At 36.5% G+C, this 14,960-nt stretch overlaps 1 protein-coding gene across 2 annotated transcripts in view; it reads right to left on the minus strand.

Moving 5' to 3' along the window:
- Nucleotides 1–14,960, minus strand: part of ABCA12 (ATP binding cassette subfamily A member 12) — a 182,923-nt gene that overhangs the window by 24,346 nt on the left and 143,617 nt on the right. For both annotated transcript variants that reach the window (XM_081583043.1, XM_081583044.1), the window contains exons 34-39: nucleotides 12,939–13,191; nucleotides 12,256–12,342; nucleotides 11,327–11,420; nucleotides 7,562–7,689; nucleotides 6,005–6,092; nucleotides 3,082–3,187 (exon numbers count right to left, since the gene is read on the minus strand). In XM_081583043.1, the coding sequence (XP_081439169.1) occupies nucleotides 3,082–3,187; nucleotides 6,005–6,092; nucleotides 7,562–7,689; nucleotides 11,327–11,420; nucleotides 12,256–12,342; nucleotides 12,939–13,191 (756 nt within the window). The remainder of the gene's footprint in view (nucleotides 1–3,081; nucleotides 3,188–6,004; nucleotides 6,093–7,561; nucleotides 7,690–11,326; nucleotides 11,421–12,255; nucleotides 12,343–12,938; nucleotides 13,192–14,960) is intronic.

Here is a 14,960-nt window from a genome sequence, read left to right on the forward strand (position 1 = left end):
TGTGAAGGCAAAGCCTATGCTGTCTGAGTAACTTTGCAAACAGTAGGGGTAGGAGTGAGGATATCTCTTATGTACTTTTCCCTGTATAGTCAAAAGCTGAGCAAGAACTTTCTCACTTACTGCTTATTTAGTATATGTTCATTATATTAGATATTAAGACCCTTTCATGGTACCAAATATAGATGATTCTAAAGCTCTATTCTTTCCATTAACTTAAATTTATAATTTTTACTAAGTAGATTATGACATATTTTGAAGTTAAAATCTGCAACTGTTCTGTACTGAAGAAAAATATATAAAAGTTAAAGCAAAACAAAGAAACTAACAGCAACAATAATCAATTTGATGTATAATTTTAATTAAATCATTGGGGGAATGCACCTTTCTTATCTTTTGTATAAATTAATGGGTTGTCTTTTACTGAGACTCAATTTTCCTTGGGACCTACTTAAACCTTGCTGCTGGATTATAATATAGGCAAGGGGAAGTCATTTCTCTTATTCCTGACTTATATTGATATTTCAGAATCAAGAAATACTCTATTTCACCAGAGAAATCTTTACAAATACATTTACTCCAATATGAAAAATGCTGCTGAAACAATTTTTTTTCTATATCTTTGGCAGCAACATCAAATTATCAGAGTTTGGAATCTATATTACCATCTTTTCTGTGGGTTCTATGGCAACTAGCACAGTCTTGAGTACAGCGATTAGTCGATGAATGCTTATTGACTCTAATAAAGCCTCAAAATTTCAATTATCCCCCCATATACAATATACACTAAAAATAACACATTTTCTGTAGTTTCTACACTTGTAAGCCTAAAATGAGTAACTTCCCATTGACCAATGCTAGTAATACAATAAGAATAAACATTAGGGTAGAGAGAACAATGTGTCAATATTTTTGGAGAAGAGCCTGGTTGTACAACATTTGTTAGTGAAAACAAGTAAATTTGTATTCTAGGGGAAGAAAACAGAATTTTTATGTTTAATTAACCACTAGAGGGAACCACATGAATATAACAGACATTGACTTGCAAAGGAAAGCTAATTAAAAGGTTTTTATTAGCATGTTAAAATTCAGAGAATCAATTTTACAACTAAAGGCAAAATCTCAATTCATGTAGAATCCAACAAATATGGCTTAAAACAGCTCGTGTAGTAGGGGGAGGTGGCAGGAGGCTATTTAAGCTGATTTTTAAAAACAACATTATTATGGTATATCCCATACACTCATTACAATATAATAAAAGTATTTTAAGGTGACATGGCTTTCTTCTTTGAAAGAAAACAAACTCCTTACTGATAGGGTAGAAAGTTACCACTTTCACAAGCCTATATGAGAAAAGTTAATAAAAAAATAGAAGGCACACTACTACCAGTCTCCACACGTAATTCGAGCTAAGCCTTATTATTTTTAAATTAAAAACGTTTCCTTTTAGGATCAACACATAAAGTTTATGTTCCAGAATTCTTAATTCTTTATGCTCTGTAACTTAGAAATACAAGCCTGCCAGGATCCAGAGTGATTCCAACTGCTTTCATCTTGGTAAAGAACATGAATAATAAATGAAACCTGAAAATAGGTTTCAAAAGCTGATTCTTCAAAGTGGCGTTGTCTCTTTTCTTACCTACATACCTTTGCAACGTTTCTTGCGAGCCATTTCTATGGTTCCTACACTGTCACAGCAACAAATATCTTTTGCTCTCAGTAAGACATCCTAGTGAAAGTCAAATGTTCAATAGTATTTCAAACCAGGCTACACTAGACTCACCTGGCTTTACTCATCATTTAACTTAATTTACCACTTTTGACTACACCCTTTATTGATGCTCTGGATCTAAGCACTATCTATCAATCTTGTTATTTTCTTCATGGTTCCTGCTGCTAGGAAAATGTCAAAGCAGTGGGGAAAAACACTAGTTTCTCAGAAATGAAGACTCTGAAAGATTCTGTCCCTAGAATGAGTATTTGACTCTACAGTTTACTTCCACAATTGCCAGAACGCCCAGCACATGCTATTATGCCTGACAGTAGGACGATGAAAGAAGAGAAGACAACAGCATTTCTTTTTTAAACAGGCTGTTAGCCTATTTATTAGGCTAGAAACTGTTGGCAAGCAAATATGTTACTCCTTTTTTTATTATTTTAGGGGATCTGTATGGGAAAATAATTTGAGCAAGGCTTAAGAAGATGAAATGGAGAGTAATTGAATTAGAAAAAAAAAAATCAGCCTCTTTTGAATTCCAAACCCTTTAAAAAAACTATGTGGAAGGGACTTCTCTGGTGATCCAGTTGGCTAAGACTCCTCGCTCCCAATACAAGGGGCCCAGGTTCGATCCCTGGTCAGGGAACTAGATCCCACAAGCTGCAACTAACAGATCCCATGTGCTGCAACTAAGACCTGCTGCAGCCAAATAAAGAAGTAAATATTAAAAAAAAAGACTATGCGAAAGCTTCTTGAGAAACCCCAATAGTAGACTTCGTTGAGTATAGAGAAGTATTGGGAAAATGAAGTGGCAAGAGGCAAACAAACCTGGGTTCAAATCCCACTTCTGATTCCCAGAGAAATAACAGTAGGAAACAATAATACTCATCATGAGAGGGTGCTAAGTATTAGCAATATTTTATACAAAGCATGTGTCCTTATGGTAAGTAGTCAATTAATGGTAACACTTCGTTTCTGGTAGAACTTCTAAAGTTTTGTTTTCACATTTAGATTTGTGTATAATATTTATTGACATTATCACTTTATTTTTTAGCCTATGTACAAGTAAATAGTTATAAAATGCTTTCCTGTGAGATATAACTATGAGGTGTGAGGACAGAAATAAGTATAAAGTCAGCATTATTATCCTGACTTGATAAATGAAGAAGCTAAATTAACCTGAAATTGAGGGGATTATCCAAAATGTTCCATCTGGTGGTAGTTACTACTTCCAAACTCCTTTTAAAGATCTATGGTTTAAATACCATAAAATAGCACCACAGGGAGGAAATGGGGTCTAATGCACATTTTCACATGGAGAGTAGCAAGAGTTTCAATACAAGCAGCATCTATGTAAATAACTTTACCATGTCGGGCAGCATCGTATTTTGACATGTTAACTCGCAGGAGGAAATTATTCAGGCTGTTGAGGTAAGCTGGAAGGGAGTGATAGCCTTCTGGATCATACCATACCTGTAACATTCCAAAAGAAGACAAGATGAGTATGGTGTTCCAATAAATTAGGCAGTCTTTATATCTTACAGACTATATAATTTATATTTAAAATAAGTGTACCAGTTTCCCCAGTAACTTATTTCATCTTGGCAGATTATGAACCATCCACCAGAGTGCTGACCACAGAACTGTAAGTTTCCAACCTAGAGATGGGTAGAGATCATGAAAACAACTTTTTCCTGCTTGATAGCACCAAGTTATTAGTTATCCTAGACTTTCTCTACAGGTAAAGCTTGAAATAAACAGAAGAAGTCATTATTATCTTCATCTCTGTGACTGGTCTATGGTGATTCTGGAACTACAACTAAGGCAATCTGTCTCTTAATAATAATAATAATAAAAACAAATGGCGTATAGGCCAGGCTGTAGAAAGAAATAAAATATAAATACATATACAAGCATTGTGTCCTTAGCAACAAGACTGATAACCCTGAAATACCCCCACTAACTTTTTATTCCTAGTTATAACCCAGAAGAAAGCGAGTTACTTTATCGCCTATGTCAAAAGGAAAGGGATTTAAAATATTGTTGTTGCTCAGTTGCTCAGTCATGTCCAACTCTTTCTGACCCCATGGACTGTAGCCCACCAGGCTCCTCTGTCCATGGAATTTTCCAGGCAAGAATACCGAAGTGGGTCACCATTTCCTTCTCCAGAGGATCTTCTTGAAGCAGGGATTAAACTCACATCTCCTGCACTGGCAGACATTGGCAGGCAAATTCTTTACCACTGAGCCACCAGGGAAGCCCATATTTAAAATATTGGTATACCTCAAATCAAGAAAGGCAATTAGTAGTTCAAAATTACAAATCTGATTTAGAGAGAAATTATTTAATGTTAGAACTCCCTTCTGTAAGAATCTTTACTCTATGTGTGGAGAGAGGAAGAAAAGAAACAAGGGGAAGCATTCAAGGCTCTGGCACTACTATTTACATTCTACACGACCTTATAAAAGCCAGCTAAGATACACTCAATAGCATCTATCTCTTAGGGATGTTGGGAGGATGTATAGGTAGTTGGTATAAAATGGGACACTAGTGCTTCGTTTATAAGTCATTAAATGAGTATTTGTTTCTTCACTTCCCACAAGTTTGTACATGTCTCTTACTAACAAATGAGAAATGTGTTACAACCAATTTAAGATTTAAAGACTACTTGTGATCGTATGGGTAATCATATGTGTCTGAGTGTGTGACTCTAGCTTGTTTTCAAATTCAAAGCATAGATACAGTCTAGAAGAAAAAACGCCAACAGAATTGTTTATATCCATCAAATTCTGTCAAGTTTCCATGTTGTTTAAAAGCATTGCCTGGTGGCTCAGATAGCAAAGAACCTGCCTGCAATATAGGAGACCTGGGTTCAATCTCTGGGTAAAGAAGATTCCCTAGAGAAGCGAATGGCTACCCACTTGCCTAGAGAATTCCACGGACAAAGATGCCTGGTGGGCTACAGTCCATGGGGTCAGAAAGAGTTGGACACGACTGAGTGATTAACACACAAGAAGCAAAGCTAAACGTATATGACACATATACAAGGAAAAATGCCTAAAACATCAATGTATAGTTAACAAAATATTACAAAGGGAGTATATCCATCACTCAGGTTGAGAAACAGAAATTGCCAGCATCCAGAACATCTCTTTGACACCCTGTGTCCTTTCAAATCACAATGTGCTCTCTCTCTCCTCTAGATTATATGGTAGTTTTGCTTACTCTCAAAGTTTATAGTAAACACAATTACAGTTTGTATTCCTTTTTGTTTTTGCTTTTGCTTACTAATAGTGTTTGGAAGAGTTAGCCTACTTATTGTATGGAAATGAGTTCATTCATTTCCATGGCTGAGAGTTCTATTGAATGAGTATATAACAATTTATTTATTTATTCTACTGTGTATGGACATTTGGGGTTGCATTTTCAGCTAATATGAGACATGCTACTATGTGCATTTTTGTATATGTAACCGAGTACTAAGATCATGGCATGACTTTATTTTTTGGGGCTCCCAAATCACTGCAGATGGTGACTGCAGCCATGAAATTAAAAGACGCTTACTCCTTAGAGGGAAAGTTATGACCAACTTAGACAGCATATTGAAAAGCAGAGACATTACTTTGGCAACAAAGGTCCATCTAGTCAGGCTGTGGTTTTTCCAGTAGTCATGTATCGATGTGAGAGTTGGACTATGAAGAAAGCTGAGCACCAGAGAATTGATGCTTTTGAACTGTGGTGTTGGAGAAGACTCTTGAGAGTCCCTTGGACTGCAAGGAGATCCAACCAGTCCATCCTAAAGGAACTCAGTCCTGAATGTTCATTGGAAGGACTGATGCTGAAGCTGAAACTCCAATCCTTTGGCCACCTGATGGGAAGAGCTGACTCATTTGAAAAGACCCTGATGCTGGGAAAGATTGAAGGTGGAAGGAGAAAGGGATGACAGAGGATGAGATGATTGGATGGCATCACTGACTCAATGGATATGAGTTTGAGTAAACTCTGGGAGTTGGTGATGGACAGGGAGGCCTGGTGTGCTGTGGTCCATGGGGTCTCAAAGAGTCGGACACGACTGAGTGACTGAACTGAACTGAACTGGGTACTTGTGTATACACGCTTCCTTAGGTTAAATACACAAGATTAGAACCACTATATTATGGAGTATACATTATTCCAAATGCTTTTCAAATCAACTGACCCATGTTTTATTTTCACCTCATGAAAATGCTTGAACATTTAAAGTTCATTTTCTCATTTGTATGACATCCCAAAAGAAAGATCACAATTTACCTTGGCAAGTGTTCTATTAGCTGGAACAGTCGTTATATCAAAACGAAGGTCTTTAGTCAAAGGCAGCCCCAAACTCCAACCTCCATATCTACATGGAAAAATTGATATTTGTTTCAATGAGAAAATATTAATAAATAAATCTAAAATGTTTAAGAGCTCACTTTTTTCTTTCCACTAGGAACACATTTGTAGTATGAAATAAATACTGCCTGACAAATATTTTACAGTTTTATCGATTTCTTTTATCATATTTTAGTCTAAAGTGCATATTATAACTAGAAATTCATGGACTATTAAAAATAAAAAGTGGATTTAAGAAATTCAAATAGAAATTTTAAGGATAGGTTAGTTTAAATATTGACCAAATTAAGAATGGGTTAAATAAATAAATAAGAATGGGTTAAATACTAAATAATATTTTAGTAGTTATACTAAAATAATTTTCTTGTGACTATTACCCTAAATGTGATGCTGCAGAGTTATATTTTTTGATGTGCAAAGAACACTATAGGATATTCTTCACTTATTTTTTTTTTACAAAGTAGGTTTTAGAATGGTTTGTTAATAATAAACCTCATTTTGTTGAAAATATTTAATGTATATTCAAGTGTACTTGCCACCTTTCTCTCCCAGCTTTATTAAGATATAATTGACAGATACAAAGTGTATATATTTAAGGCATACAATGTTTTGATATATGTATATGTTGTGAAATAATCTCCACAATCAAGCTAATTAACATATCCATTATCTCACACAGTTACCATTTTCTTATATATGTTGAGAATTCTTAAGGGCTACTACCCACTTAACAAACTTCATGTAACAATCAGTATTCTTAACTAGAATTGCTGTACTTAGACATCCAGAATGTATTCACCTTGCTTTATTGAAATTTTGTACCCTTTGACCAAAATTTTCCCACCTCACCCTTCTCCCATACTCTAGTAACCACTGTTCTCCTTTTCTGTTTCCATGCATTTGACTATTTTAGATTCCCTATAAAACTGAAATCATGCAGTATTTGTCTCTATTATTTCACTTAGTATAGTGTCTTCCAGGTCCATCCATGTTGTTGCAAATGTAAGCCTGCCACACTTGCATCTATGGTAAATGATCAGGTGGCTTAGGAACACGCCTGTGAACTCACTATACAAGAACACATTTTATTCACATGCAGATATCATACTCCAAGTTTTGAGATGTTCAAACTGGAACTAAGGACAATTGTCACCAAAAGTCATGCTTTAAAACTCTCCAAGTTTGCACAATCCAGTCAATAACTTGTCTTTTGCTTTGAGAAAAAAATATGTACAAATTTAACAATACATTTTTGAATTCCAAAACAATGCTTTACAATGTGCTCAATAAATCTTAATTTAGTTATTAAATTCATTTACTTAAATTTTAATATGTAAGGATGTTTAGATAAAATAGAATTTACATAAATAATCAATAGAAACTTGCATTTTACTGTCACAAATTCAAGAGTTAATTTAAAATTAGAAAACAAGATATTCTAAATTAAATTTTTTATAAACAGTTTTTTCTTTTTACCTTTTTTGTGTAAACTCATTAGCAGTTGATATAAGATAATTTTCCAAGTGGTGCCCAGTGAGGTTATAAATTACCTGGGAAGAATAAGTTCTTCTATGAGGTGGTGAATAGTTAAATTTAGGACACTCCTGAAAAATAAGGTTTAAAAAGTTCATTTTGGACAATGCTGTACAGATTAAATAGACAATGTCAAGAAGCTTCAGTCTCATGATTTGTCTATTAGTGCAACTGGTAGAGTGTGATAAGGGTGTCTTCTGCCTCTAAAGAGCTGTGAAAAAGAAGTCATCTTGCCTTTGCCAAGAAATAACACAAAGTTATTATTTATATAGAGCACATACTTGTGTTTAAGACTTGCTTAAAGCCAAAAAAAGAACACAAGTTAACCAATGTTAGATATTTCTTTCACTGTACTGTCAAGCGGAGAAGGCAATGGCACCCCACTCCAGTACTCTTGCTTGGAAAATCCCATGGACGGAGGAGGCTGGTAGGCTGCTGACAAGCTTGATATGTCTGGAGAACAACGTTAAAGTTTATGATGACTCAAAATTCTCTCAGTAATTCACAGGGAAGAAAAAAATATTTGCCCCAAATTGAAAAGATAACATTAACAGACTTAAGTTCTCAGGGATGAACAACAGTGGATGAAAAGTTTATATTAGTTTTAAGGGACTAAACCTAGGTGTCAGATTTCAATTTTACCCATATCTAAATCTAATTTATATATATGTCTTATATACATGTTGCTTATTCATATATAAGTTGCAAACATAGTACAGAAAGTCCCTGTATGCCTGTCACCCAGTTTTCCCCATTGTTAGCATCTTATGTTACCATCAAAATTCAATGCCTGGGTCCATTACTATTAACCGAACTCAGAGCTGAGTTTAAACCCCTTATTTATATGTTTTTAGCTTTCTGCACTTCGTGACTACTTACTTTCCATTAGAGTGTATCATGCTTCGCTGCCATGAACTTTAGTTTGGAAAAAGCCTAGCACTTTTCCAGTTTTTCCTCCCATCTTTCACATAGTGTCTCAGAGCCTGAGACTAGCACCACACGTGTGGATCAAGAGCATAAAGTTACAGCTTGCTCTAAAAAAAGAACATTGAGTTTTACCTTGCATCAAGTTGTAAAAACTTGAAGATCACATTCTATAATGCCTCCGGTTTCATAAAGAGAGATATGCATGAATGTAATTTTTAGCTTTAATTTTTTATTGAATTATACATACAGAAAAGCATATATACTATAAGGATACTGTTTGATAAATTTTGACAAACTGAAAACACCCTTAAACCAGCAACTGGATCAGAAAACAAAACAATGCTAGTACCCTAGGAGCCCCCCATCATGCTTCCTTTCAACCCTACCACTCCCAAAGTAACCAGCACAGAAGAGTTTTGCCCGTTTTTGTATTTTATACAAATGTAATTTTATCATATGTACTCTCTCATATCTGGATTTTTTTCGCTCATCATTTGTTTGTGAGAACATGATGTGTGTAGTTGTAGATCAAATAGAGGAAAACAATAGAATGGTAAAGACTAGAGATCTCTTCAAAAAAATCAGAGATACCAAGGGAACATTTCATGAAAAGACGGGCACAATAAAGGACAGAAATGATATGGACCTAAAAGAAGCAGAAGATACTAAAAAGAGGTGACAAGAGCATACAGAAGAACTGTACAAAAAAGGTCATGCCATCTAGTACCATCATTTCATGGCAAATAGATGGGGAAAAATTGGAAACAGTGACAGACTATTTTCTTGGGCTCCAAAATCACTATAGATGGCTACTACAGCCATGAAATTAAAAGATGCTTACTCCTTGGAAGAAAAGCTATGACAAACATAGACAGCATATTCGAAAGCGGAGACATCTCTTTGCTGACAAAGTCAGCATCGCTTTCTTGACAAAGTCCTTATAGTCAAAAGCTGTGGTCTTCCCAATAGTCATATATGGATGTGAGAGATGGACCATAAAGAAGGCTGAACGCCAAAGAACTGATGCTTTCAAACTGTGGTGCTGGAGAAGACTCTTGAGAGTCCCTTGGACTGCAAGGAGATCAAACCAGTCAGTCCTAAAAGAAATCAACCCTGAATATTCATTGGAAGGGCTGATGCTGAAGCTGTAGCTGCAATACTTTGGCCACCCGATGTGAAGAGTCGACTCACTGGAAAAGACCCTGGTGCTGGGAAAGATTGAGGGTAGGAGGAGAAGGGGACGACAGAGGATAAGATGGTTGGATGGCATCACCGACTCAATGGACATGAGTTTGGGTAAACTCCGGGAGTTGGTGATGGACAGGGAGCCTGGCATGCTGCAGTCCATGGGATCGCAAAGAGTCAGACAAGACTGAACGACTGAACTGAACTGAACTGATTCTGCTGTTGCTGGGAATTTGGGAGGCTATTACAAATATTATTGCTATGAGTATCCCAGTATATGTCTCCTGATGAATTAGCACTTCTGATGGGTATATAACAGGAATGGAATTGGTGAGTCCATAGGGTATGTATATCATCAGCATTAGTAGATACTATCAATGCTTTTAAAAGTTGTTTACATAAATTTGGATTCCCATCAACAGAATACTAAGTTGAAAAAATTTTAATCTACTTTAAAAAAAAAATCTATCCAGATTCCATTTTTAAATTCTAAATTAGTAGACTTTTACTATGAACTAAAGAAAACACACAAAGAATTAGTTAGGTTAGATAAGAGATTAGAAAATACTTTGAGAACTGGGTAAGAATAATATTTATAAGGCAAGGGTTTAAAAAGATGCTTGCTGGATTCCAGTTTTTACCGTTAGTTACTAACGTGAGACCACAAAAAAAGGTTGCATTTACGGAAAACATCTTTATTCTAAAATAGTGTACCAAGACAGTATAAGATGTAATCATATGGCACTTTGAAGAAAAAATTGCTAGATTCCTCCCCATAGGGAAGTGTTGATAACATAGTGATTCTCAGAAACTAACGGTGACCTCTTTTCTTCAGCAATCTTTAATTTCTTAAGTTTACTGAATTGATAGACCTAGGGCTTCCCTGGTGGCTCTGTCAGTAAAGAATCTGCCTGCAATACAGGAGACCTAGGTTTGATCCCTGGGTTGGGAAGGTCCCCTGGAAGAGGGGTTGGCAGCCCACTCCAGTATTCCTGCCTGGAGAATGCCCATGGACAGAGGCAGCTGGTGGGCTGCAGTCTATGGGGTTGCAAAGAGTCGGATACGACTGAGCAACTAAGCACAGAAAACAAAAGTGTGTTTCTGTGGAATACAGACAGGGTGTTGGTTGGAAAATCTTTAATGTTTCTTTCAGGACATGAATTATTCTTGCATCCTGGAGGTGTTGCTTGGAGGCATACAGAGTTCTGTTCTGGACTTAAACACTACTAACTTCCCAGCTGACTACTATCATAGCAGTCTCACTGTGCTTTCAAATATTACGTTATGGGGGTATTTTGTTGTGTGAAACACAGAGCTTTCTGGTTACAACTGAACTGAGCCCAAAAACTCATTTTTAGTCAGTTTCTACAAAGACTGTCACAGAATTACCTACCCCAGGAAGTTTGTCCTAAGATGGATTTAAAACAGTGACCTGAAGTTCAGTGTTTCTGAGCTGTCCAGATCCACGTCGCTGAGCTACTAGCTTCTATAAAATGAAATTATACCCACTCTTTGGTAACCTAGAAAGATCCTTCAAGCTTTGATATTTATTCCTTTTTTTTTTTTTCACTTCACTGAAAGCAAATTCCATCTTACCTGGGTGTTTTCTGAGCAGGAGCAAACACCAAAATTAGTGATAGGTTCTCCACTGCTGTTCCATTTTCCCAGACTGCCTTTGTTTAAACACCTCCTGCAAGTAAAAATGATATTAAAGTGAGGTGTGTGTACATTCTCATGTTTATGTATGACAGTGTAAGTGGGTATTTGGTATTGAATTCAGGTATAGTTCTCAGTTCAATTTACTGATTTTTCTCAACTTGAATATACATTGCACTACCATTTCCAAGTGATCTGACATCTTATATGGGATTGAGGAAGAGCACTTAACGATTAAGCAGTGCTGAGACCAAAGCTCATTGCCTCAATGTGGCAGGATGGAACTTCTTGATCCCTTTATTTTCTTTGCTCTTTTTATCCTCTTCTCTGAAGGGAAAGGGATTTTTAGCAAAATAACGCACTAATGTCAAGTTTGCATGTGTCATGTACTATCTTGGAAGTTTGAATTTTTGTTGCTGTTCAGTTATTACATCATTTTGAATAAGCAACACTATACAGTGCAAAAGTCCGGCGACTGGAGTCAGAAGATGTGGGTCTTGGCTTTAGCTACACAACCTACTCTCTAGATTTCTTTTGACAAGTATCCTAGTTCACATGAGCCTCAGTTTCTTCATCTTAAAAATGAGATTAACAATTCACAGGGTGGTTGTGATTGTTTAGTGAAAATATGTATACAAACAAACTTTACAAGTTATAAAGCACCTGTTACTATTTCAGTATAGCATCACCATGGAATGAACTAAAGGAGATAGATAAAGTCTTAAAAGATAGACTTCAATCAGAGTGCTGACCTCCTTAGTCAAACAACACACACTCACCTATCCACACTCTGCCACATATATGCACACACATGCATGCACGTGCACACACACTGGAATGCTGGAAAAAAAAAAAAAAGGACTACTTACGGATCACTGATATTCAAACACATGTTGTCAATGCCAGGGAAGCTCCACATTGCTGAGACCAGTTTTTTTGTGCTTGGGTGATAATTTCTATAATATTAAAGGACAGAAAAAAATTCATGTTTCCTTCACTAGTTTTCCATATTAAACTCATGTTCATGAATAATTTGAAGAAATGACATATGCTGCGTACAGGACTATTTTTTTTAAAATATAAGAGAGATGTAGACTCAGAAAAAAGGTCACACAAAAAAATAAGCACATGTCTCTATTTGGCTGTGTTATTATTTTCCTGTCACATGCATTTAGTGATCACCTACTGTATACATAACATTATATTATACAGAGTTCTGATACTGCTATTCTATATTTAATAAAAAGTTATTTGCCATATATTACAACAGATTGAGAAGCCATACCTAATCTGGTTTTCCTGACTAAATATTCATTAAAAATAAAAATCTACCTTAACTTTATTTTTAGACAAATACAAAAACTCTTACAGTTGTTTGCTGGTAAGGGAAGTGTCATGTTGTGATAAATCAAACTGTCTATTCCTTTGGCAGGATCAGGTATTGTGGCTCCTAAGTCCTTTATTCTTCAGCATTTTATGACATTCATTCAGCCACAATGCACCTCTAGAGGCATTGGGAAAATGTGGTTTCAGTTAAAGGGAAGACACTTACGCGTAGAACGTTGTCTGTTCCGAGGTACCATAAAGAGATGGGGTGATTTGGAGCTCTGGGTAACTGTTGCTGGAACTCCTCAGCGTGCCGAGGCCCATGGCGGTTGTTACAAAGACAATGGGGAGAATAACCTGTGCTATGAAGCCTTTCCAGTTCCGACGGGTGTGATGGAACCTCTTAATGAGAATAGCCATAATCTTCTTCAGTAACAGTTCAAAACCAGCCGATCTCGCTCCTCTGGTCAGGATTTTATCTGATTAAAAAAAGAGAGAGAGATTGAACAGGGTTATGGGAAATCTTGATAAATCAAGAAATAAAGTAACTTCAAATTCTGTGGATGAATGGTATAATGTGACATGGTAGGAAAAGCTGATATCTTAAAGGTTTGGATTTGAGGTTCAGCTCTTCATTGATTGGGCTTCCTTGGTGGCTCAGACAGCAAAGAATCTGCTTGCAGTGCAGAAGACCTGGGTTCAATCCCTGGGTCAGGAAGATTCCCTGGAGAAGGGAATGGGAATCCACTCCAGTATTCTTGCCTGGAGAATTCCATGAACAGAGGAGCCTGGTGGGCTACAGTCCATGGGGTCGCAAAGAATAGGACAGGACTGAGTGACTAACACTTTCACTTTCTTCATTGATCAGCTCTGGGCCTGAGTCTCTCCATCTCAAGGAGCATATGTAAAAGTTCTTTGAAAATTATAAATTACTGTACACAAAATATTCTTTGTCATATACACAGTAATTTTAATGTCAAAGTGAGACATCTAGAATTTTATAAGTGAATATTGTCCCCAATCTCCTAAAGTCTCAGTGCAGAATCAATATGTATTACTGACTACTAATATTCAAGAGGTAGCTTCTCTCAAGAGATTGAGTTCAAATAAAATAAACAAGAGAGCAAAACATCAGCCTAGTATAACTCATTCCTGTTGTCGGTAACTTAGTGACGGTAAGTCTAATTGGCTCTCATTATGGGGCCCAATGAAGTCACCTTAAACACAGGAAAGGGAAAATGCTCTCCTCCAAAGTACAATTCCAGTTCAAATACTTATTTTTTGCATTCTTTTTAGAAATCTGGACTTACTATATAGCATTTTAAAACTCCATTTTTACCACTTCAGTCACAGAAAAGAGCTCATTGGAAAAAATGCCTACCTTCCTCCCCCATAAGCCTACCCCACTCGCATGGCTTCTGAGAGTGAGAGCCGCACAGCGGTGGAGGCCATAAACTGTGGCTTGGGCTTCTCAGGTGACAAGTGGTAAACAATATAAAATGCAGGAGTCACGGGAGACACAGGTTCGATCCCTGGGTTGGGAATATCCTCTGGAGAAGGAAATGGCAACCTACTCCTGTATTCTTGACTAGAGAATCCCATGAATAGAGGAGTCTGTTGGGCTGTAGTCCATGGGGTTGCAAGAGTCGGGACACAACTTAGTGACTGAGAATGCATGTCTCAGTAGTGCTCATACAACAAGTAATTTCAGCAGTCCCCTCTAAAATTAGTTTCAAATACGACATTTCTTCTGAAGGTCTGCCACCAAGCATTCCTTTACATGTGATAAATGACAGTATTTGTCAATTCTGTGGATATTTTTAATCCTCCATCACAAATTATGTGGCACAAAAATCATGATCTTCATTTAGCTGATATGAAAAAATACAAAGCTGCTTAATTTAAAATGAATTCCAATTAAATAGAGTGAACAAGTTTAAATGAGAACTCGTATCTCTGCAAAGGGGAATTGCAGAAGGAGCTAAATATTGTAAGTTAATTAGTATGCTTTTCTGTTTCTTGAGAAATTACATGTCGATGACTTACAGGTGTATCAAATGGAACAAATATGTGCTTTCTAAACGATAATGTCAAGGAGGGGAACATTCTGACTGAAGAATAGTTTCAAATTATGAGACAAATGCAGAGGCAAATGCATAACATTTGCTTCCTGAAGCAGATGACCCTGCTCCAAGTCCTCAATTCCATAGTCTCAACAATTATATTTCCAAAAGGTGACATCTGAGGA

Source organism: Giraffa tippelskirchi, chromosome 3, assembly GCF_054371585.1.
Source record: "Giraffa tippelskirchi isolate mGirTip1 chromosome 3, T2T-mGirTip1v1.2.pri, whole genome shotgun sequence".
NCBI classification, from domain to species: domain Eukaryota; kingdom Metazoa; phylum Chordata; class Mammalia; order Artiodactyla; family Giraffidae; genus Giraffa; species Giraffa tippelskirchi.